This window comes from Betta splendens, chromosome 14 (assembly GCF_900634795.4).
Source record: "Betta splendens chromosome 14, fBetSpl5.4, whole genome shotgun sequence".
Lineage (NCBI taxonomy): Eukaryota > Metazoa > Chordata > Actinopteri > Anabantiformes > Osphronemidae > Betta > Betta splendens.
Window position 1 is genome coordinate 15477617 of NC_040894.2, and position 23287 is coordinate 15500903.

The 23287-nt window shown below is 41.0% G+C and overlaps 1 protein-coding gene across 2 annotated transcripts in view; it reads left to right on the forward strand.

The window, feature by feature from the left end:
* Window positions 1-23287, forward strand: part of opcml (opioid binding protein/cell adhesion molecule-like) — a 256167-nt gene that overhangs the window by 170706 nt on the left and 62174 nt on the right. For both annotated transcript variants that reach the window (XM_029174224.3, XM_029174225.3), the window contains one exon: window positions 20710-20829. In XM_029174224.3, coding sequence (XP_029030057.1) covers window positions 20710-20829 — 120 coding nt within the window. The remainder of the gene's footprint in view (window positions 1-20709; window positions 20830-23287) is intronic.

The following is a 23287-nucleotide window of genomic DNA, read 5'->3' on the forward strand; positions in this document are numbered from 1 at the left end:
ATCTCAGTGAAGTTGTTTCGCTGCATTAATCAAAAGAAAATAGGTCTGCTCACTCATCTCGGACCACGTTTAAATAATGTGCAAAATATGAGCTACATATAAAAGGTAAAGAAGGCGTCCTCTTCACATACAACACTAACTTCTCCAGCAGCTGACAGGCGAGATGCACTTTAGTGAAAGGTGGTCTTCAATACATTGTTGGGCTCAAAATGCTGTGATCGTTTAGCTGGAGGACAGAATTCTGTCATCAGGTTAACAGAATCTAACTGCTACATTGATGAGACATGCCATTACAGGGTGGACTGTTGGGAAGTGTTAGGAAGGCATGGGCACACAAAGACACACCCCGGAGTCATCCTCTCTGTCTGTCACAGCAAAGCTTAAATGGCTCTTTAAAACTTCCCGTGGGGACTTTGTGTAATGGTTTGGTGGGAAAATGTTTCTGTTTGATCATCTCAGTGGAAAATCCAAAATTTTTTTTAGAAAACATTGTCCCACTCTTTGTGGCAACAATAAAACATTACTCCAGTTCTATAAAAACTCATCAACCACAACATTATAATCTTAGTTGTCTGATTATCATATTTCACTGTGTAGGAGTCAGGCCATTTAAATCATAACTATTTATTTAAAAATAATGTAGCATTGACTTCATGTCAGGATAAATTGCTTCTTCTTTCACACAATTAGGGAATTAGCAGACCTTGTCACCTAGTCACAGGAAAGCTGAGTTTAGGCATTGATAACTTGAAACATATGCAAAGTGCTACTGTACATGGGGAAAATTAGGCATCTGGTTCAGAAATGAGGTATTGAGTGCTTGTGTTGTGCCTGTTGCCTGTAATTATTCCTAATGGTCATGTAAGCTTTAATGATTGAACGGTTACTACCACTGAGGGGTTTTGTTTCTAATGGCCCAATGGAATCTGCATTTAGATAACAGGGCCATGGGACATGTGTGATAACACTTCTGGTCTCTCTATGCCGCATCTAATAAATGGGGACTACCCTTTACGCTGTAAGTTTTTATTCCTCAACTCTTTTCAGAATGAGCAAGTCTCTGATTAATATAGAAGAATTTCTCTATGATTGAGCCCCATAATCCAGAATTACATTCATAAGGATCCCTATATCCAACCATCTGTTCATTAAATAATAATCATATTTTTGCTGTTTAGTTTTGCTTGCTTGGTTAGTTTTCTTGTGTATTTTGTGGTTTTATAACCAGTGGCACTCACCACTGATATTACTGAGTATCATGTTACTTTACATTCATGTAACCTTACGTTACTTTACTTCACACAAGAAACTTTTCATGTGTTCCTCTTCCCCAATCAAATGGTTACAATAACAACCTGAACTTTAACCTGAGTTTTAACATATGGAGTGACGGAGACTTGCTTACTGCCACACATTTTAGACGTGGGTCCAGACTGTGGAGCCTCTGTGAGGCTGAAGCTTCACACATTTTCTCCCATGGGAAGGCATTTGATTCATATGCTTATCTGAAGACATCAGCTTGAGAAAAACATATGGTGTGTTCAGAACTGAATGCCTACATACAATGATGTGTTAAAAGGCAGGGGCAGCTCAGTTTAATACAGGAATTATTCTACAGGCTTATTCTTTCCATCAAGTGTAACGATATGGTTCTCTGTTGTTTCCTTTTTTTAATAAGGGACCAGGCTCGTCTCAGTCATAAAGAGAAGATGAAAAGAGAACGCATTAGTCATTTCAATTGAATGTGCACGGGTCTAATAGGCTTCAAGGCTCATTATAGAGCAGTGAGGAGCTTCTTCCTTTCTTGCAAAATGCAAGTAATGAGGCATTTGAAATATTCCACAACATTAGGATAACTGAAATTGGAGAGGAGGCTCTTTAAGTTTTGCTTGTGTAACACATTTAAAAGTGCTTGTTCCTTCCTAAGGCTGATGGGGATTTCACTTTCAATTTCTCACCTATTGAGTTCAATGGATGTTTGGCCCATTCATGTACTGTTGCCATTTTCTTTTTTAGTGTTGCGTTTTAACATGAAGGTTTCATGCAGTGATATTACACCACATCCCTTTTGGTGTCCATTTTATATTTAACTGCACTGTGTGAACTATTAATTAATTGCAATGGGATATTTTTCCATCCCATCCTGTAGTTTATGTCTCGCTAAAATCTTTTTTTAAAGACATTCTAATACTAATTGCTGTGCCTAATTTTACTGAGATGTTTTCGAAACTGAACAATGATACACTCATCTGATGGGTCGTTGTTTTGTATAGTCTTAAAAGTAAGCCCCATTTGAGCTTATGAGGCTCATTGCTAAGAAGATTATCTCCTGTTTTTGAGGCGTGAAGCAGCTTAGCTATGCATCCCTCTGGACAGAAAACCAGTCCATTGCAGGGGCTCAAAGCATCCCTGTCTTTGACAGCACACAGGCATGGCTCTTTTTATTCCTCAGGATGGGTTAGCTGACACTTATTAATGTTTGATTTATTACTGATTGTCTCTGTAATATTGTTAACACGATCTCTGTGACATAGGAACTGCATCACGTGAAATACATTCAAAGAAAAAAATACTCCACAAATCCTACATGTCACCAGAAACTATAATTACCGGTTATTGGACATTTAAAGTTGTGTTAAATTTTGGAAATAAAGACTTGATATGTTTATTATATCAAAGATCACATCAAGATTGTGACGTGCTAATTATATTTAGGTACCTGCATATCCTGCAGGTGAACATACAATACAGGTATGAATGCTGGAATTTATTCCTGAAGAATTGCTGGAAGTTGATAAAACCTCTTTTGCATTTTGCAAACATATTGGTCTGCACATAAATTTGCATTCTAAATATTTAGCTAATATACTGTACATTTGAATGTAGCGTGGTGTCTCCTGCTTCACATCAGATCAATTGGATGGTTAAAAAAGTTTTTTTTAAACATTAACAGTTATTACATGAATTTCCTCAATGTGGGCTGATATTAAACAAGACTGTGTTAAAGTTTGTTTGCAAACTCTTAAGGAATTTAAGGAAAAGTTGAGAAATCTGCCATTAAACAACTTTCTTTTCAATACGCTTGCTTGTACACGGGCCTTTACAGCCTCTGTATAGATGGTAACACTATTAGTCTCAGAAATTGTGTATAATATGTAATGGTATGTAAATGTGACCTATTCTTTAACCCTATAAAAATGTCTGTCATCATGTTTCAATTCAGAAATAACACAAATCAGCTATGCATAAACTATGTCAGACTGGGGGGATAAGGGTTCATGCAGGGCACCTACTGTACTGTACAGTAGTGAGACTCACACACAACAGTCAGGCAGCAGTTTTAAGCCACTCCATCTGTACATGGCCTTTCCTCAGTCTCAAATACTGATTATGTCATTGATCATGTTAGCAAGACACAACTACAACCCTTCCAATGCCAGTAACGCACTTACATAAACACTGATGGGACAATGAGTAGAAAATAGAAATAGATCTCTACAAGTCCCATGAGGAAACTAATGTTACAGTATATTGTTTTTGTGTTATGAAAAGTTTTAAAATAATTTGTGTAGACTGCACATTAATAACCAATTGTCTAGAGAAAGCAGGGGAATTCTCCATTGTCTGTGTCGCAATTACCTTATTTTAACAAAAAAAAAGGATAGTTTGCTGACCTACATATCATTTTGGTGTGTAACAAGCACTCTGCACAGGTAGAAGACAAAGCTATCATTTGCCTTCTTTTCCATCTTCACTCTGAGCTGCTGCACACATGAAGGCACATATAGCAGCTTTTACTGTTTACACTCAGCATGGTATGTACATTCATGAAAATCAAATCAAAGAAATCAAAGTGGAATAAAAAAGCAATAAAACACCAAATAAAACAAACTATGAGCTGTTTATTATGTGTGTCAATGTGGGATACATACATATATATATATATACACACTCTATTCTCACCCTCCGCGGTTGGTCTCATCCACTTTCCAAGCTCGGGTCCTCTACCAGAGGCCAGGGAGCTTGAGGGTTCTGCGCAGTATCCTTGCTGTTCCTAGGACTGCACCTTTCTGGACTGAGATTTCGGATGTTTTTCCAGGGATCTGTTGTAGCCACTCCTCCAGTTTGGGGGTCACAGCCCCCAGTGCTCCGATCACCACAGGGACCACTGTGGCCTTCACCTTCCAAGCCTTCTCCAGTTCTTCTCTGAGCTCTTGGTATTTCTGTAGTTTCTCATGTTCCTTTTCCTGATGTTGCCATCGCTTGGTATTGCCACATCCATCACTACGGCTTTCCTCTGTTTTTTGTCCACCACCACAATGCCTGGTTGGTTCGCCATTACCATTCTGTCAGTCTGGATCTGGAAGTCCCACAGGATCTTGGCTCGCTCGTTCTCTACCACCTTGGGAGGTGTTCCCCACTTTGATCTTGGGGTTTCCAGTCCATACTCCGCGCAGATGTTCCTGTATACTATGCCAGCCACTTGGTTATGGCGTTCCATGTATGCTTTCCCTGCCAGCATCTTACACCCTGCAGTTATGTGCTGGATTGTCTCAGGGGCCTCTTTGCACAGTCTACACCTTGGGTCTTGGCTGGTGTGGTAGATCTGGGCTTCTATGGCTCTGGTGCTCAGGGCCAGCTCCTGTGCAGCCAGGATGAGTGCCTCTGTGCTGTCCTTCAGCCCAGCCCTTTCAAGCCATTGGTAGGATTTGTTGAGATCAGCCACTTCAGATATGTTCCGGTGGTACATCCCATGCAAGGGCTTGTCCTCCCATGCTGGTCCCTCTTCCAGCATCTCATCCTCTGTTCTCCACTGCCTGAGACATTCACTCAGCACGTCATCTGTCGGGGCCTTATCCTTGATGTACTTATGGATCTTGGATGTTTCATCCCGGATAGTGGCTCTCACGCTCTCTAGTCCTCGGCCTCCTTCTTTTCGGCTAGCGTACAGTCTCAGGGTGCTGGATTTGGGGTGGAACCCTCCATGCATGGTGAGGAGCTTTCGTGTCTTAATATCTGTGGTCTGTATCTCTTCCTTTGGCCACCTTATTATTCCCGCAGGGTATATGATCACTGGCAGGGCATAGCTGTTTATTGCCCGGGATTTGTTCTTGCCATTGAGCTGGCTTCTTAGGACTTGCCTTACTCGTTGGAGGTATTTGGCTGTTGCCGCATTCCTTGTTGCCTGTTCAAGGTTGCTGTTCGCCTGTGGTATTCCAAGGTACTTGTAATTGTCCTCAATGTCTGCTATTGTTCCTTCTGGGAGTGAGACCCCTTCTGTGTGGATTACCTTGCCTCTCTTTGTCACCATCCTCCCACATTTCTCAAGCCCGAATGACATCCCGATGTCCGAGCTGTAGATCCTGGTGGTGTGGATCAGCGAGTCGATGTCTCGCTCACTCTTGGCGTACAGCTTGATGTCATCCATGTAGAGGAGGTGACTTATGTTGGCCCCGTTCCAGAGTCGGTATCCATAGCCAGTCTTGTTTATTATTTGGCTGAGGGGGTTCAGACCTATGCAGAACAGCAGTAGGGACAGTGCATCTCCTTGGTATATGCCACATTTGATGGATACTTGGGCAAGTGGCTTCCCATTGGCTTCAAGGGTGGTTCTCCACAACCTCATCGAGTTTGCAATGAAGGCCCTTAGAGTTCTGTTGATGTTGTACAGCTCCAAGCATTCAGTGATCCATGTGTGTGGCATTGAGTCATAGGCTTTCTTGTAGTCGATCCAGGCTGTGCACAGGTTGGTGTCGCACTCTGCAGTCTTGGGCAACTGTTCTGTCAACCAGGAGTTGGTGTTTGGCTCCTCTGGTATCCTTACCAATGCCCTTCTGTGCTTCGCTCATGTATTGACCCATGTGCCCACTTATCTTAGCCGCGATGATGCCTGACATGAGCTTCCATGTTGTGGAGAGACAGGTTATTGGTTGGTAGTTGGATGGGACTGCATCCTTTGAGGGATCCTTCATTATCAGGATTGTTCGCCCTTCGGTAAGCCATTCAGGGTGAGTCCCATCCCTTAGCAGCTGGTTAATTTGTGCTGCCAGGCGCTCATGGATTGCAGTGAGCTTCTTTAGCCAGTAGGTGTGGATCATGTCAGGGCCAGGTGCTGTCCAGTTTTTCATACCTGAGACTCTTTGTTGGATGTCTGCCACTGTGATAGTCACTGGGTTCTGTTCAGGGAGGTTACTGTGGTCTTCCCTCAGATCCACCAGCCACTGTGCATCACTGTTGTGTGATACCTCCCTTTCCCATATACCTTTCCAGTACTGTTCAGTTTCCAGCCTTGGTGGGTCTGCTCTGCTGTTGTTACCCTGCCATTGAGAGTACAGGTTTTGTTGCGAACAGCCGGTTTATTCGTCTGGCTTCGTTGTCTCTGGTGTATCTCTTTAGGCGGCTGGCCAAGGCTTGTAGCCTTTGCTTGGCAGTTTCGAGTGCTTCAGGTATGGGCATCTGGCTGTACCTCTTGGGCATTGGTCTTTTCATTGCACCTCTCTGGGCCTCTGGCATTTGGCTCACTTCCCTCCGAGCTGCCTTGATTTTTGCCTCCAACCTTCGTTTCCATGGTGGGTATTGTTTCTCATGGCTCCCATGGTTGCTCTTATAGCCAAGCACCTCTAGGATCACTGATGCTGAAGCGTATATCAGCTCATTGGTTTCTGTGATTGTTGTGGTAGGAATCGCTCTCAATGCTGCATTCACATCTTCCATGAGACTTTCTGATGGTACTTCACCTAGTCGTTGCAGTGGGGTTCGGGGTTGCCTGTTCAATCTCGCCATGATCTTATCTTTCAGGTCAGTCGCTGCCTCGCTCAGCATATTTGTGCTCGTTGGGGCTTCGTACCCAATTTCCGGTTGGGGAGACGGTGAAACCTCCCCTCTGACCTGGCGTCCTGGCTCCCCCTTGCCGTAGCATTTGTGTTGTATCTCGTGAATCTCAAGTTGTGATAGCAGTTGCCGTTTGTGGATGTTGGAACACTGAGCTACTAGTTGCTTCGCCGTCAGCCTTGAATGTGGGTTTCTCCGTTCCCATTCACCGCACATTCTTTGCATGTAACCCCTCTGACTAGGGTTACTTGAGTAGTAGCATTCCAACAGTTCTCTGTTCTCGCATCTCAGCCATTTCTTTCTTGTTCCAGTAGCCCACTTCTCGCCAAGGTGCTCTGGTTCCCCAACTCCAGACGCAGACCTTGTTAGACCGGGCGATGTCTGAGCCGGTATCTCATGTGGTTCATTGTCTCTCATGATATGAGGTAGGCGGTAGCTTGAAGGGTCTTGCCCCACACTGGATGCTTATTCGCCCTAACGGGGATTCGAACCGCATGCAAGTCCTGCACCTTTACCAATTGAGCTATCCAGCGAGCAGAGGAAAGCCGTAGTGGTGGATGTGGCAATACCAAGCGATGGCAACATCAGGAAAAAGGAACATGAGAAACTAGAAAAATACCAAGGGCTCAGAGAAGAACTGGAGAAGGCTTGGAAGGTGAAGGCCACAGTGGTGGCTGTGGTGATAGGAGCACTGGGGGCTGTGACCCCCAGTGCTCCTATATATAAAATATATATCTATATATATCTATCTATATATATAGATAGATATATATCTATATCTATCTATATATATAGATAGATATATATCTATATCTATCTATCTATCTATCTATCTATCTATCTATCTATCTATCTATCTATCTATATATATATATATATATATATATATATATATATATATATATATATATATATATTATTATTATAGATATATAGATTTTGCAAAGCCCATATTGTAGTTACATAATAAAACTTAAATGACTGAAATTAGTTTAATTATGCTAAGGCCAAAAGTGTGAGACATCTCTTATCTCTCCAACAATAACAGAAAAGGGCTCAATATATAAATGTAATATCATATCTTATTCCCCACCCATTGATTAATCACATTTCCCAGCCCTCAGTTATACTCAGCTTGCCAAGGTTAAAGGTTCTATTACAGTCTGGAAAGTCTACATTTTTAATAATGGAGGCTTCGATTACATGGAGGATCATGTCCGTGTCCTTTATGAAACTTAACTTGAGCAAACAACTCATCAGTGAATCCAAAGTCTCTTGCACATCATCTGGAATACATATATGTTACAGTATCTGTTCTCTGAGCTCTAATCAGATGTTTTCAAGACATGAAATATCAATATATCTCAGCAGTAATATCCCAGCATTCACTGTATTATTTTTCTTTGTTATATTATATTAAAGTTCTTCCTGTCTGCGCATAACTAGTCACACATACTGTACTTTAAGCAACAGAAACCATTCAAATGGCAACATATTCAGCGTTTTAAGGAGACATGGGGTATGGCCCTCAATGCACAACCACAGAGTATGGGTGTGGGTTTGAGTGTAGCACTACACGGGGCGAGCATGGGCATACTTGAGCAAGAGAATGGGTAAGTGTGAAAAAAGGGTGAGGATGGCTCTGGCTGTGCTGCGTGTGGCGCCTGGGCAGTAGTACTGCGGTCCCTGGGTCTCCGCTGTCCCTTCCTGGCTGGGGTTTGTGGGGGGTGGTGGGATGGGTAGCAGAGCCAGTCGGGAACCTGGCTCTGCGGACCCTGGTGCTCTGCTTCCCAACTACATTTCTCTGCATTCATCCACTTAGGTCTGCAAGGGGCGTCCTGCTGATGGAGGGACCGGGGCTACTGGGAAGTGGTTCCGTCCCTTCCAAGTGGGATGCTCTGCAGTTTTAATTGCATTAGTCATACACACTTGTCCAGGAATCTGGGGGCTTTTTCCGGGGGGGCCAGTAGACGGAGCCTTCCCATTGATGGCTCTGTCTGCTGGACCCCTCGGAGTATTGGCTATCTCCCAAAGATCCTCATACTTAGCCACATACACATACATTTAGGGCCGGGGGTGGGCTAGTTCACTGGTGCCTGGGGCTGAGGCCAGTTGTGGCCTCGCCCACTGGCCCTGGTAGAGAGATCACCACCCACTTTTAACTGCAAAAAGACATTTAGGGCGAGGGGGGGCACTGTCCGGAGGACACACCATCAGCCAGCGGTTGTGCTCCTGGAGGTGTCACCCCCCTTCAGTGCACTTTAGTTCCACACACTCACATCCAAGCTGGGTTGCAGGGTTCTGGGGTACCTTCTTCTGCTGCCCTCTGCCTCCCCCGGGTTGGGGGGGTTGGGTGGGGCTCGCGGAGGAGCTGCGGTCCCTGCCTGGGGCCACATGGACGGCAGGCCAGAGACCTACCCTCCCCACGAATGTGATCAAGCGAATGGTGTGGGTGCGAGAATGTATCTGAGAGTGCATTGGTTCACGTATGATTGACTAGTTTGTTGTGAGAGAGTCTATGGTGTGTGTGTGTGTTGATGTGATGATGTGTGTTGCACATGTGGGTGGGTGTATGCGTCTGTGTTTGTGTGAGTTGGTATGTGTGTGGTGCGGTTGAAGTGTGGGGGGGCCGGTTTTCCGCCCGGGGTACGATGATCGTCTGCCTGGGTGGTCTCTTTTCTGGTGACCCCACCAATTGCTGGCCTTGTGCTGCAGGCCGCTGTAGCGCCAGGGGATGAGGTCGGGCCGATGGGGTAGGCCCCGCTCCGCCCGTGTGGGGGTGGTGGGCTGGGGGCGGGCCCCACTCTGGGCGCGGGGGCATCTTCTGGCGGGCTCCCTACGGACCGTGGGTCCTCGGGCTCTACTCTTTCAGCCCGACCCTCCCGCCGGGGGGAGTGTTTGCCCCTGGTTCTCATGGGGCGGACAGCGTTGACCCCAGGTGGCCCGCTCTGGCCTTGGGTGCTGTCTCTGTGGCTGCTGCAGCTCTGCCTGGGGGGCTCTGTGTGGGCGGTTTGGGTCGCAACACCTGCCCTCCTGGAACTGAAGGTGTGTGGGCTCCCTGGCTGCTGGGATTCCTTCCTCTGCTTGCTGGATGGGCGTAGTGGCCGAGCCCCTCACATCACCCTGGCTTCCACAAGTGGCATTGTTCATGCACCAACGTCTGCCTCACCCTTTGGGTGAATAATGTTAAGATACAGCCTTACTAACCTTGTAGTGGGACACTTTCTAAATCCAACTGTAAGTATTATTGATACTTATCACTACCAATATCAATAATGTGAATATGGAATTTATGGTGTTGTATGTCATGACTTTTATTAAGTAGTATGGGATATGTATAATAATGCACATATGTATGTATATTATATGTATATGTTTGTATGAGTATGTGCACATACCTTAGCACTATTATTGGTATTAGTATTAATCTCCAAGGTAAACCACAGTACAAAAGTTGTTTAGTTATGAATGTGTTAGCCTTCACAGTTTTCACTCTATGAACATTTTTTTTCACTTTATCGTACTTGTCTTCTGTTGTATGTATCTGTATCTGGTTAAGCCCTTAGACCTACACTTTAGTCTGTATCTGCCTCAAAGCGCAGAGAGTTCCAGAAATCCTCCCATAGACTCTAATTCATTTGTCTGTGAGACTTTTTAGGCAAAACACAAAAGTACTACATTTTGAAATCGCGACTGTGGCCACAATTTTTAGTCTTAAAACATAAAACTCTTACCAGTTGCTCACTAAAGCCTTGACTGTTGTGAGTCTCCTCTGAACCTCAGGGGGCGGCACTGAGCAGCTGGTCTCTTGGGGGCACTCCTTCCGGGAGCTTCATTAACTGGAGGACTATTTAAGTGGAGGCTGGAGACTCCTCCAGTTGTCAATTTGTTTTCATGGTAGACCTCGTGTTTATACCTGTTTGACCTCGATCTCTGGCTTTTGTACCACGGTTGGTTACTTGTGAGTTAGGCTGTGTGCAGCTCTGTTTTTTTTAATATTTGTTGCAGTTTTTGGTCGATAGGTGAAGAGCCCAGTAGTGTTTGAATTCTTTGCTTGCTCACAGTTACCTTTGAGCTGCTCAGAGCAGTGACTCTCAGTTTCCTTATTTTGTTTGTGTACCTCATGCTCGGCAGGGCATTTCTGTTCAGGTTGTTTAGTGAACCTTTCGCTCTAGTAGTGGCCCTCAGTTCCTTGTAATTTTTGGTGTATTAATAATAAACGCAAATTGGAATCTGCCCATCCTCGCCTGCTACTGCATTTGGGTTCCATTCTGTCTGGTCTTGGGGTGCCGTAACATTGACATTCATAAAGTACAATTATTGTTTTGATAGCTATTATGGATTTGCAAGCCTGTTTAGCAGGGTTGCAACTCTGCTTTCACAGAGCAGAATGAGCCTGTTTTTCCCGCCTTTCGTCTCCATGACAACGGCGCAGCTACAGCTTTGACTGACAGTTTAAACTCCTGATGCTCCATGTAGCAGCTCTATGCACATTACTTCATTACAGTGTTTATTGTTTTTTTTTGAGCCGCACTGTTTGATTGTTTAATAATTAATCACATGCTTCCTCTGAATCCTTTTTAAAATAAAAACACCAATCAAAATGTTTAGTTTTAATAGCACTAGTTCTGCTTTTTAATGAGTACGTACAGTTTAGCTATTAGGCACACACACCTCCTACAAATATTTTCAAAATAAAAGCAACAGACCAGATCTTTAGCTTTATTAGTATAATTTCTTTTGTTGAATGTTTAATTGTGACTAGTTAATAAGTCTAATTTACTGTTTAGCAATTGCCTGCACAAGCTTCCTCCACATCCTTTTAAAATAGGGGCACCAATACCAACACACACCTATACCAAATATATTCAAAATAAAAGCATAAATCCAAAATATTTAGCCTAAGTAGCCATTTTTCTGAATTTGACTGGTTAATTAGGATTACTTAACAACAATGTAGGACACACACCTCCTAAACATCCTTTTAATATAAAGGCACCAATCCAAATTGTTGGCTTTAATAGCACTATTTTTACTTATGACTGGTCAATTATGAATAATTAATGAGACTATTTTACCTTTTAGCAATTTCCAGCACACGTTTCCTTCAAAGTGCCAAACTTTCTCAATTTAATATTTTACTTTTTTTTTTCTTTTGCTTCCTCTGCGGCTAATTTCATCTATATTGAATATTTTGAGCTATTCTTTCAGTTGTTAATGTCAGAACTATTTAATTATAATATTGTTTTGATACCTTAAACTATATTCCATGGTAAATAAGATAATAAAACACTTACAATATTAAATAATATAATAGAGGTAGTCATGGTAAGAAGAATTACCCTCATTATTTTATTCACAATTATAAAAATTTAAATAGAATGGAACATGTGGTAAATTAATTCAATTCTTTTTTTGCAAATGTTGGACCCAATTTAGCCAAAAATGTTCCTTTTAACAACTTATCTGCGAGTGAATACAATGTTCCAATCCAACAAATGATCATGAAATTATACATAATCAATAAATGTAAAAATAAAACGTCTACTGATTGTGATGGAATAGACATGGCAATAGTAAAGAGTAAGAGTTGGGATCTCCAAACCACTTGCTCACATTTGTTATTTGTCATTTAAAACTGGTCAGTTCCCCAACAGCATGAAAAAAGCTTAAGTTATTCCACTGCATAAATTGGGGGACAAACTTAATTTTACTAATTATAGACCAGTCTCTATTTTATCACATTTTTTATCACTATTATAGAAATAATAAGTTAAAAAAATTATATCTTATTATTCTTAAATTTGGAAAACAAATAACAACATACAAGTCCTGATTGAGGGGGTTAATAAAGAAAGAGTGTGAGAAAAAATACCTAGGTGTTATAGTCGATGACAAAATTCGCTGAAAGCCACATAAAATGTATGCAGAATAATCTGTCTAAAAGCATTTCTGTTTTTAGCAAGGGTAAAACAAATACTGGATGTGAAATCCTTACTAATTCTCTATTGTGCCTTGATTTGCCTTACTTAAATTAGAAACCTGGGGGAATATATATAGGAGTGCACATAAATCATTATACATACTCCAAAAAAGGGCTATAGGAATTGTACATAAAACGGATTGTTGGTAAGCAAGCGCTCATACAACACAAGTGAGGCTACAGTACAGGTAAGGACAAAAGATGGTAACAGGTAAGCAAGACAGGATAACGCTGGAACTGGTATGACACTACTCACGATCTGGCGGAGAACTAAGGTAAGTGCTGGTGGTTAAATACAAGACTAATGACAGACTGCAAACAGCTGAACGGATCACGTGACCAGAAGTAAAGTAAAAAAAAAACATGGTAAAACAGAAATCAGAAATACTACAAAACAAAACAGGAAATGCAGACATCAAAACCCTGGATTGTGACAGTACCCCCCCGGAAGCAGCCTCATCATCAATCATCAGCTGAGCCAGGAACTGCCTCTTCGTGGCCGACAAGAACTGAGAACTGTCGTTGAACGAGTTCCCATAGCGTAGGCAGGCGCACAGATCGTGCTCTAAATCCTTGCGCCTTGAGCATAGCTGGTTGTACAGGGAGCAAACACCAGGACAGGCTAGCCCACAATCCTCGTCCTGCAGGACAAGAACCGCTACGATAATGTTGCTAAGCTGGGCCTTTAGACTGGCTGCTTCCCGGTAGTCCCTTGTCAGCGCCAAGAAAAGGATGCAGAGATGTCCGGGTAGATCAACACACAGCAAATCCATGGCGTCGCAAAACTCTCCTCCTCAAGCAGACGAACTGAATCAAACAAACTCCTCCTGGGGCTGGCTGGGTGCAAGTCTGGACAGATCGTACTGTGACTGTCTACGATGGCGGACCCACATGCACAGCTCACGAGACGGCCAGGTAGGTAAAAGCTGTTTTTCATACAAGTTCGTTGTCGTAGTACAGGCAATGGTCAAACCAGGAAGCCAGAGTGGCAACGGTACAGCAGGATCAGGCAAACGGATTGTCAGTAAGCAAGTGGTCAGGTAATACAACACAGGCGAGGCTACGGTACAGGTAAGGACAATCCAAAAACAACGGCAGTTACTCAAGACGGCAGAAACAGGTAAGCAAGACAGGAACAGGTATGACTACTCACGATTTGGCGTAGAACTAAGGTAAGTGATGATTGTTACTTACAGTATTTATTTGTTTGTTATTCATATGAGCACTTTCTGCGTGTCCTTTGTCTCTGTTCTCAATGCCAGACAGACTTTAATGTGGGGTGTGGGGTGCAGCAATAAAGTTTTCCCTGCCACACGGGAGACCCACTTTTGGCTGCCGGTTGGTATTGTCTCCTATGTTACACAAGGTGTTGCTGTCTTTGTTGGTTCAGTGCTCATGGAGCTCAAGTGGGCATTGACTACATACAGCTTTGCCCATGCATCCTAAAACCTACTATTACTGTGAGATCCTCCTAGTATACATAATATAGTATTGTGCAACATATCCCACTCATCACTCTGGCTTGACTGGCAGCACTTGGTGGCATTTTCGCACATTTCTGCTCTATGTGGCGCTGCATTTCTCTCTCTAGCTGTTTCTCTTTCTGACTTTAATGGTGTTCACTCTTCCACCTGTTCGACCCTGAAGCTGGCACAGTTTGTGTTTATGTAATAAACACAGGTCACGTATCAAGAAGAATATACCACCTCTTAATTACACCTGGATAAAAACACACCCTCCACCTGAACAAGCAAAACTGCCCAACACAACAAGGCCTCTAGCTCTGTAGCATGTTTCATGCTAAGCTGCTGGACAGCACATAGAAAAAAAGTGTAATCCCATTAGTTATGAATTCAAACTAGATCCAGCATAGAGTTATCTGTTGAGTTCTCCTTGACCTTATACATTTTGTCATATTCCAACCACAAAATAATTGTTTTTGTTTTTGTTAATGTATTGGGTTTCATGTATAAAATTGTGGCGTGTGTTTCTATTATGCAACCATTACTCTGATTACTTTAACTAAAATCCAGTGGAAACAATTGCCCTCACAAGTCATCCTATTAATAAACAGAGGTCACCTGTGTGTAATTTAATCTCATTACTAATTCATTATTAATACAACCGTCATGTGACGAACTCAGACGTTGGAGAACCACAGTTCAATGCGCCACACAGGTCAAGAATAAGGTACAGAGACGTTCAAAGCGGGGATACATGTATGGTATCACAAAGGTCACTTTATTCTGTCATTAAAAAATAGAAAAATTATACCCCAACTGTAAACCTACTCTACCAAAATATGACTGTCCACCTAAACTGACCACATAAGTCAGAGAAGAGTCTAAAGGCAACGCTGGAGGTTCTGCAAAAAATCAAGGTTCTAAATGCAACGGATGATTCACGCTTATGTACCAGTTGGTGTTAGTCCGTCACATAAAATCCTTCTAAAACACGTTTGGTGTTGCACTGACCCAAATAATTGAGCAAAAGCATATCCATCATCAAGTGCACTGCTAAATGTTCACGTTGAATTTCCTCTTTTGTAAGCCTGGCTTTGACATAATCATTCACCTGTCACACACAGACTGGCTTGAATGCTTTTAGATGTTTAGAAGCGTGAATGCTTTGCCTGGAGGAAAAAGAAAAAGGAACACTTTGCTGAAGAACTCTTATACTGAGATGTTGTCAGGGGTTATTCACTGGATAAAGTAAAGTGTGCATTTTATGGTCAATTGAGCAAATGTTGTACTGTCTAAGAAACACAGTAGGCAGAGCTGGAAAGTACATATTGGTGAGTTGAAATTTGTACTAGTGCTAAAAAAAATACCCGAAGCCAGCGCTAGTTTTAATCACTCATTGTCAGCCATCCGTAAAACCAACATATGCATAAAAAGCATGACTTGTAAATATGAGGAATTAAAGTCTGAGCTATCCTACCCAGCATGTGTGCCGTGCTTTTCTCATGCTGATCACAAGGTAATATATTTACACAACACATCATCCATTGCCATTTGGTTTCACTTCAGTACGGCTGTCATTACTTTGGACGGGATCCTGGAACATAAGATGTGATGGGTCCCATATGAAAAGCTGCCTTTGAACTGAGAAAGCTCGGGCACTTTGAAGGCAGATGCCATTGCTTGTGCCATCTACCAGCCAGCAAGAAAAAAACCTAGATTAATGCTACCTCACCAAAGCATGAGCAGGCATTCCAAGTGTTTTATCATACTTCCCAGGCCACAGTATTTGGAGAGTATTCCAGTTCCTGCTTTTGGAGCTGGGTGTGTCTCTGAATTAACAAAAACCACTGACAAGAACACTGAATATTACCAGGATGTGTGTCATGGACGTCTATTGTTCTGAAACAGAATGGCAGCTTGAAAAACTCACTGACAGTGATCCCTTTGATGTTTCAGCTGCATTTTAATTTGTTATGATGGAGGAGTTAGCATCTATTATAGATTTGGTGAATGCTGGCACAGGAGCAAAGGCTTTGATGTGGAGAAATGTTGGAAGTTCAGGTCCACTGTAATGCAATTACAGGAAAAGCCTCTTTTTTTCATTCTTTTATAGTCTTTGGGTTTAGAGCAACATTAACATTAAAACTTCTATACTACAGTAAGTCAAAACCACCGGGCAATATTACCTAGTCATACCATAAAGCATCACCCATCACCCAAGTGACTAGTACAAGACAAAATGCAAAAATCCTTGAGCTTGAGATAAGTTTTTACTCACAACAATTTAATCTTTAATTTTATATTCAAAAATTAATGTTGGCCATAACCTTTTGAAAATATGGATTTATCATCAGAATCAAATATGGTAATATGAAATGTCATCAAATGGTTAGCTGCTCTGTTCTGCTATGGTCTCAACCTAATAATGATCAGATTGAGATAACAGAATAATTATTATCAAATTATTACTATGTTTTTGTCCATACTAGCGTGCCTGGTGATTTGATGCTGCATTTTACTAGTGGGGTACAATTTCGTCACCTGTAGAAGCAACTCACTGTCAAGCTAAAGGACCTTGAGGGATGCAACCCTTCCCACCATTATTATTAGTAATTTGTACTAACATACTGTATACTATGCAGTTTGCAGTACATGTAGGTATATGTTTATTCCCTCAGAGACTGAGACTGTTCAACAGAAAAAAATAATACAATATTGCATCCCATGATGTCACACACACACACACACACACACACACACACACACACACACACACACACACACACACACACACACACACACACACACACACACACACACACACCAACAACCCCATCAGCAGAATACCTTGACAAAAATCTTGTTTACCATGGTGCAGAAAACTGAACAGCCGTGCACAGCTGTTGAGAACAGAACAGACAGATCCGATAGGGGAGCAACAATGCCAGCATCAGAGAGCAAAGAATCAGGTCATCGATGTACAAACCGTAGCCAATGGGGAGTAGACAGAGAAGCAATTCAGGCCCGTTAACCAGAGGTCGACGGAAATCAGGGCACAGACAGAATCATGGACTAGAAAGGAAGCACAGGTCAAACACAGTTTGTCATGGTTAGATACTCCAAAACACTGGGGAATTGGCTTGGAAATGATCAGGACTAAGTACAGTCTAGGACATAGGTGGAGAGGGTGAGTAATCATTCGTGTAGAATGAGTGACAGGAAAAACTGAGAGCAACCAGAAAACAAACAAGACCTTTCGATTCCATTTCCTATTTTATATTTTTTTCTTATTGTCTCATTGCTAAAACCAGAACTAAAGCACACACAATTCATTATTCCATTGTATGACTTGAGAATAACCATAAATATGAATTCATTTTAGACAGTCAACAGTCATAGTAACAGTAAATACAGTACAGTAATTTTATCATTGTTTGTGCTTTGCAGTAAAGATCACTGCTGTACTTATGCCTTTTATCTATTTCTCACTGTTCAAATAAAGCACTTATGCAAAACAATGGTTAAAAATCACCAGTTGAACACTGCTATAAAGCTACCATTTTTCTGCCCTTTGAATCATTTTTTTTTTAATTAATTACTGACAACAGCACACAGTTGTAACACCTGTCTTTATGTCAGTTTTGCTGAGATGAAGTCTGACATGTGCCCAGGTCCCCAGTCGCATTCACCAGCAGCTCTGGTGATAGAAGAGCGTGCTTTTAATCACCCAGCCACTGGCAGTATTAAGCTAGGGGACCAGTTTGTTCATTCATCTTCGCCCGAGGTTAGTATGGCTGAGAGCGTGTGTCCTCATACTACTGTGCCTCAGCCCTCCAGATTTAGAGCCTCTTAAAGACACCACATGTTGCATTTTATTGTCGATGAATCATTACCACATTAGTTCTGTGGCATTAGTCTAATTGCTGTAAACAGAAGATGACTGCGGGGATTCCGTACTGCAGGTTTGGCAGTAAATCTATTGGATCATTTTGCAGCTCTCCCAAAGGGTCTAGTTCACTGAACACAATAGAAGGTGGTTCAACATAGAGTATTACGTGGATTCCTGTTTAAAACTTTCATTAAGGGAATTTTGATGTAGTTTTATTGCACTTATTATTTACCAGATTGATTCAATAGGGATTTTTCCTGCTCACTTATTAAAAAGGGTACAAGACATTGGATGACTTCCTCAAAGTGGTTATTGTGTGTTGCTCTAAGGACATAATATTGTTGTTATGAGCCAAAATTAACAAAAGTTGTCAGCGAAGCATGTACTGTAGAGGTACTAAACCTGCCACCTTGCTCATTGGTAATGTCTACAATCTACCAAGAGAAATCTAAGTCAGAGACCGTTAGTTAACGTGAAAATAATTACATCTTTACAATTTATCATGAAATAAAAATGAATATAAAAGTGCGGCAGGTTGGTGGTCAGGTTGTTGTATACGTACTGTACATGATGGCTGGATAGTTGAGTTATAAATGCAGAAAATCTGGCATCTTAGAATGTATATGCAGTACAGTAAGATGATTCTGGGCACAGGAGACACTGAATAAAGCTGGTTGAATGTTAAGGGTCAGACAGGAGGTACGTAAATAAAAATCTGAGAGGAGAACGTCATAACAGTTTATCCTGCTGCTGAGATCACAAGGTCAGAAAGGGTTCATTAATTTATCTGAGTACGTCTGTATATTACCACAAAAATCTAACTACATTTAACAAATTTGCAATATATTAGTAACAAGAAGATATCCTGTTCATGTTCAACATTTGCTCCCTTCAGAAACTGTATAAGTAAAAAGCAATGACAGTAATGACAGTTAGTTACAGATGACTGTAGTTTGTCTTGATTGTTGATTCATAAACAATTAAAATATTTGTATTCATGTCACAAAAGGAGAAAACATAAAAACCTCACAAAAAATTCTGAGACAATATCTTGTCATCTGACTTTATTATAGAAAGAAATGCTAGAGCCTGTAATCACTTATTGATTCATTTAGTTATGGGTTTTGTATGTACAGGACTGACAAAATCAGTTGTTCTGCTCTCCTAGTGGTGTAAACCAACTGGAAGCCAACTGGAGGACAATGCCTTTTGTGCTGTTGTGGCCTACACAACAACTGTTAGCACCTAACTTTAGAATAATTACTTGTGTTAGATAAATAATAATTTTAACTTGTTTGCAATAAAAAAAATCTAGAAACTTTAGAAACTAATTTTATAATATTTCAACCAATGGACGTGAAAGGAACAATATGTAGAAAACAATAAAGTTTCACATGTTTGTCACAGTGAAGGAACAAAAGCCTTTTAGGTGAGGTTGAACAACAAACTGACAAAAAAAGGTTGAGGAGTAATTTATTCAAGTGATGGAAGTTGTAGCCATGAAAACAGAAAGTGACAGTTAAGAAGGCGTGGCCAAGGTGAGTGACAGGAAAATCTCAGGGAAAGCAGACATTCAAACAAAGAACTTCACTCAAAAACCTTGAAACTTGTAATAACCAGAATAAACCATTTTAAATGCTAAATGTAAAAGAATGTGTACTTTGGGATAAGTGCAATAGTATTTTTTCTCCACTACTGTTGTCTAAATGTGTCTTGATTACATGTATTCACTGTGATGATGTCACTATTAGCAGCATGTGGCATACACTGTACTGTAATGTGCAAACCACTTTTGTGTTACTGTATACAGTTATACAGTGTTGATACTGTACCAATAGGATGGATTTACAAATCAGGTATCAATCAAAAAATGAATTAATGAGCAAAATGTGTAATAATTAAATAAATACATTAAAAGCTTGATTAAAAATATATCAAAATATATACAGTATTTATAAATAATTACATTAGGAAGTTATGGACTCTACCTGTCAGCAGCAGGGTTCTGGGTACAGCCTGACTGCAAACTCTGTCTAACAGTTATTTAACAGAGTTTAGCAGCACAGGCTAAGTGAACTGTTAAATCAAGATAATTCAGAATATTCAAGGCCCCTATATGGAAAATATTTAACTTGTTGTGTTTATTACTACTATTTTTTATTATTTCCTAGGATTTTCAACTCTTACTGTATTTTGAAGGATATAATCTCCACTTCATTACGGACCCAGACACACAAAAACACACAGATTAAGCTGGTGTAGTCAGTAAAAAAATGAAATTGTGTTACTCTGAATCAGTCTGATGCTCGTCTAATGAGCAGTTTGGCAAAGATGCATGATGAAGAAGAAAATCAATCATGTATGACGCCACAGCAAGCCAGCGAATTGTCAAATTTGTCAGCTAATTTCATGCTAATTGAGTCCCCGAGCTGGGGTTATTTTGAACCTCATCAGGGTTTGATCACGTGGGAAAGTGAGCCCTCTGCTCACGTGCCTTTAATTAAGCTAAAAACATCAATCAAGATTCTCCTTTCCTCCCTCAGTGCCCGCCAGGATCACTAACATATCGAAGGACATCACAGTGAATGAGGGCAGCAACGTTAATCTCATGTGTCTGGCAGTTGGTCGACCTGAGGCCAACATTGTGTGGAATTATCACATAGGTAAGTCAAAAATTTGATTTTATTTTTTTGTGTTTAAGCTGAAAGTGTTGTTTGCGCAGAGATACACATATTTGTGCTGCTGGCAGGTTTGCTGGGAGTTTAAATCCAGTTGTTTGGTAATTATCTGGAAATTCAAAGGTGCTTCGTTGATGCTTACACATACAGTCTGTCACATTTTATGGAGGATGCAATCAGTTTATGCATCCTTATAAGTTGTGTCAACTATCTAAACCTTTACCTTAACCTTTAATAATTGTTTTGCCTCTCAGATGTAATTTAGAAATGTAACTAAACCAACGTGTCTGGGGAAAACGCTGTACCGTTACCGCAGTGTAAAGGTGACTGAACCACCTTCCTACACATGTGACTCTGTGTCATCATGCCCACACAACTCACACCTCCAGCACTTGTTTCACATGAATAATCGCCTACATGAAGCACGATAACTATTTACCTCCCGTGGGATATAAATCTGTATCTTTTGAGGTAGGATAATTATGAGCATAAATGATAAATAATGCCAGACTTCTACAGACTTGTTGATTTTTGAACTTGGTGGATTTGTGAGGTTAAAGCTGCGTCAACTGTGAACTGACAGGACCCGACATCAATCAACCGTGAACTGGCTAAAGGCCAGAACTGGTGTGGTTGATTGTGTTATGTTGTATTGCGCCTCACAGTCTGGGGGAGTCAGTAACCTGTGTGTGTGTGTGTGTGTGTGTGTGTGTGTGTGTGTGTGTGTGTGTGTGTGTGTGTGTGTGTGTGTGTGTGTGTGTGTGTGTGTGTGTGTGTGTGTGTCTATACGCATGTGTGTTCAGTGTTCTAATTGTGTCTGCAGCTCGCTTCCCACTGAGCATTGAGCAGTGAGTCATGCGCTGCTTCTCTATAGGATCAGATGTTCAGCCGCCAACATGACATGAATGCTTACAACCCAGCTGTTCCTCTCCTCATTCACGTAATATAGAGTCAACACAATGTGATGTCATGGGGGAAAAGAAAAGTACCTTGATATTTTGTTCTCATTACGTGATCTCCACTCACACCATTTGTTTAAAGGCCATTTTAATTACTATACAAATGAACATAATGATAAAAGCTACAGTAGCAGTAAAACTGAATTGAATATTTACTGTTTGAAATTGACCAGATATTAGCGTTCATTAAAACATATTTTACTGTAAATACCATATTAAAGACCGGATTCTGTCTTTTTTAAGACAGAACTTCTGTCTCTAACTCGTCACTACAGCCACAATTTTTACTCTATCAACATAATTACTTCACTAAATCGTAGTCATACTTGTCTTCTTTCTAATGATGTGTCTGGATATACCCTCAGACCTATACTTTAGTCGCTATCAACCTCAAAGCGCAGAGAGATCCCGAAATTCTCCCATAGACTCTAATGATAATTTTCGGCAGACGTCTGGGGAGAAAAACAGAGGAGACATATTTTGAAATTGCCACTGTGGCTACAAGCTTTTATCCTCAAACATAAAATTCACACCATTTGCTCATTGAAGCTTTGGGACTCGTAAAATGAAATAATTTTTGTGATAACCATAATGGTTTAGCTGGAACAAGCCTGTTTATACAGGGTGAAACTCTGCTTTTACAGAGCAGAGTGAGCCTGATTTTCCCGCCTTTCGTCTCCATGGCGACGGCGCAGCTGCAGATTTCACTGACAGGTCAAACTGCTGATGCTCAGTGTAGACAGCAGTTCCATGCTTATTACTGATTACTCAACTACACTATTGGATTGTGTAGTAATTAAGCACACACTTCCTCTAAATCCTTTCAAAATAAAAGCACCAAGCCAAATAATTAGCTTTAATAGCAATATTTCAACTTTTAGATGGGTAATTATGACTATTTAAAGATAGATTAACAGTTTAGTAATTACCCACACGTGCTTCCTCTACATCCTTTCAAAATAAAAGCACCAATGCCAATTATTAGCTTTAACTGCACTGTTTTTGCCTTTGAATGGGTAATTAAAGACTAATTGACAGTTACGCTATTACCCCCACACATTTCCTCTAAATCCTTTCAAAATAAAAGCACCAATTACAATTTATTACCTTTAATGGCAAGATTGATTAAAAAAATTTGTGGTTCTGAATACTTACCAATCGTTAATGGGACTACTTTAGAGTTCAGTAAATAGCCACTCAAACTTATTAGGGTGCTTTTATTCTGAAAGGGCTAAATCTAAATCTTTTGCTTTAATAGGGCTATTCTTGCTATTGAATGATAAATTATGACTATCTAATGACTATTTTATAGTTTAGTAATCGCCCACACACAACCTCTAAATCCTTTCAAAATAAAAGCACCAATGTCATTTATTACCTAAATGGCAAGATTTTTGTTTCTGACTGGTAAATTTCTACTAGTTATTAAAATATTACACAGTTAGGTAATTATTTACAAATACTTTCTTCAAATCAAAAAGATA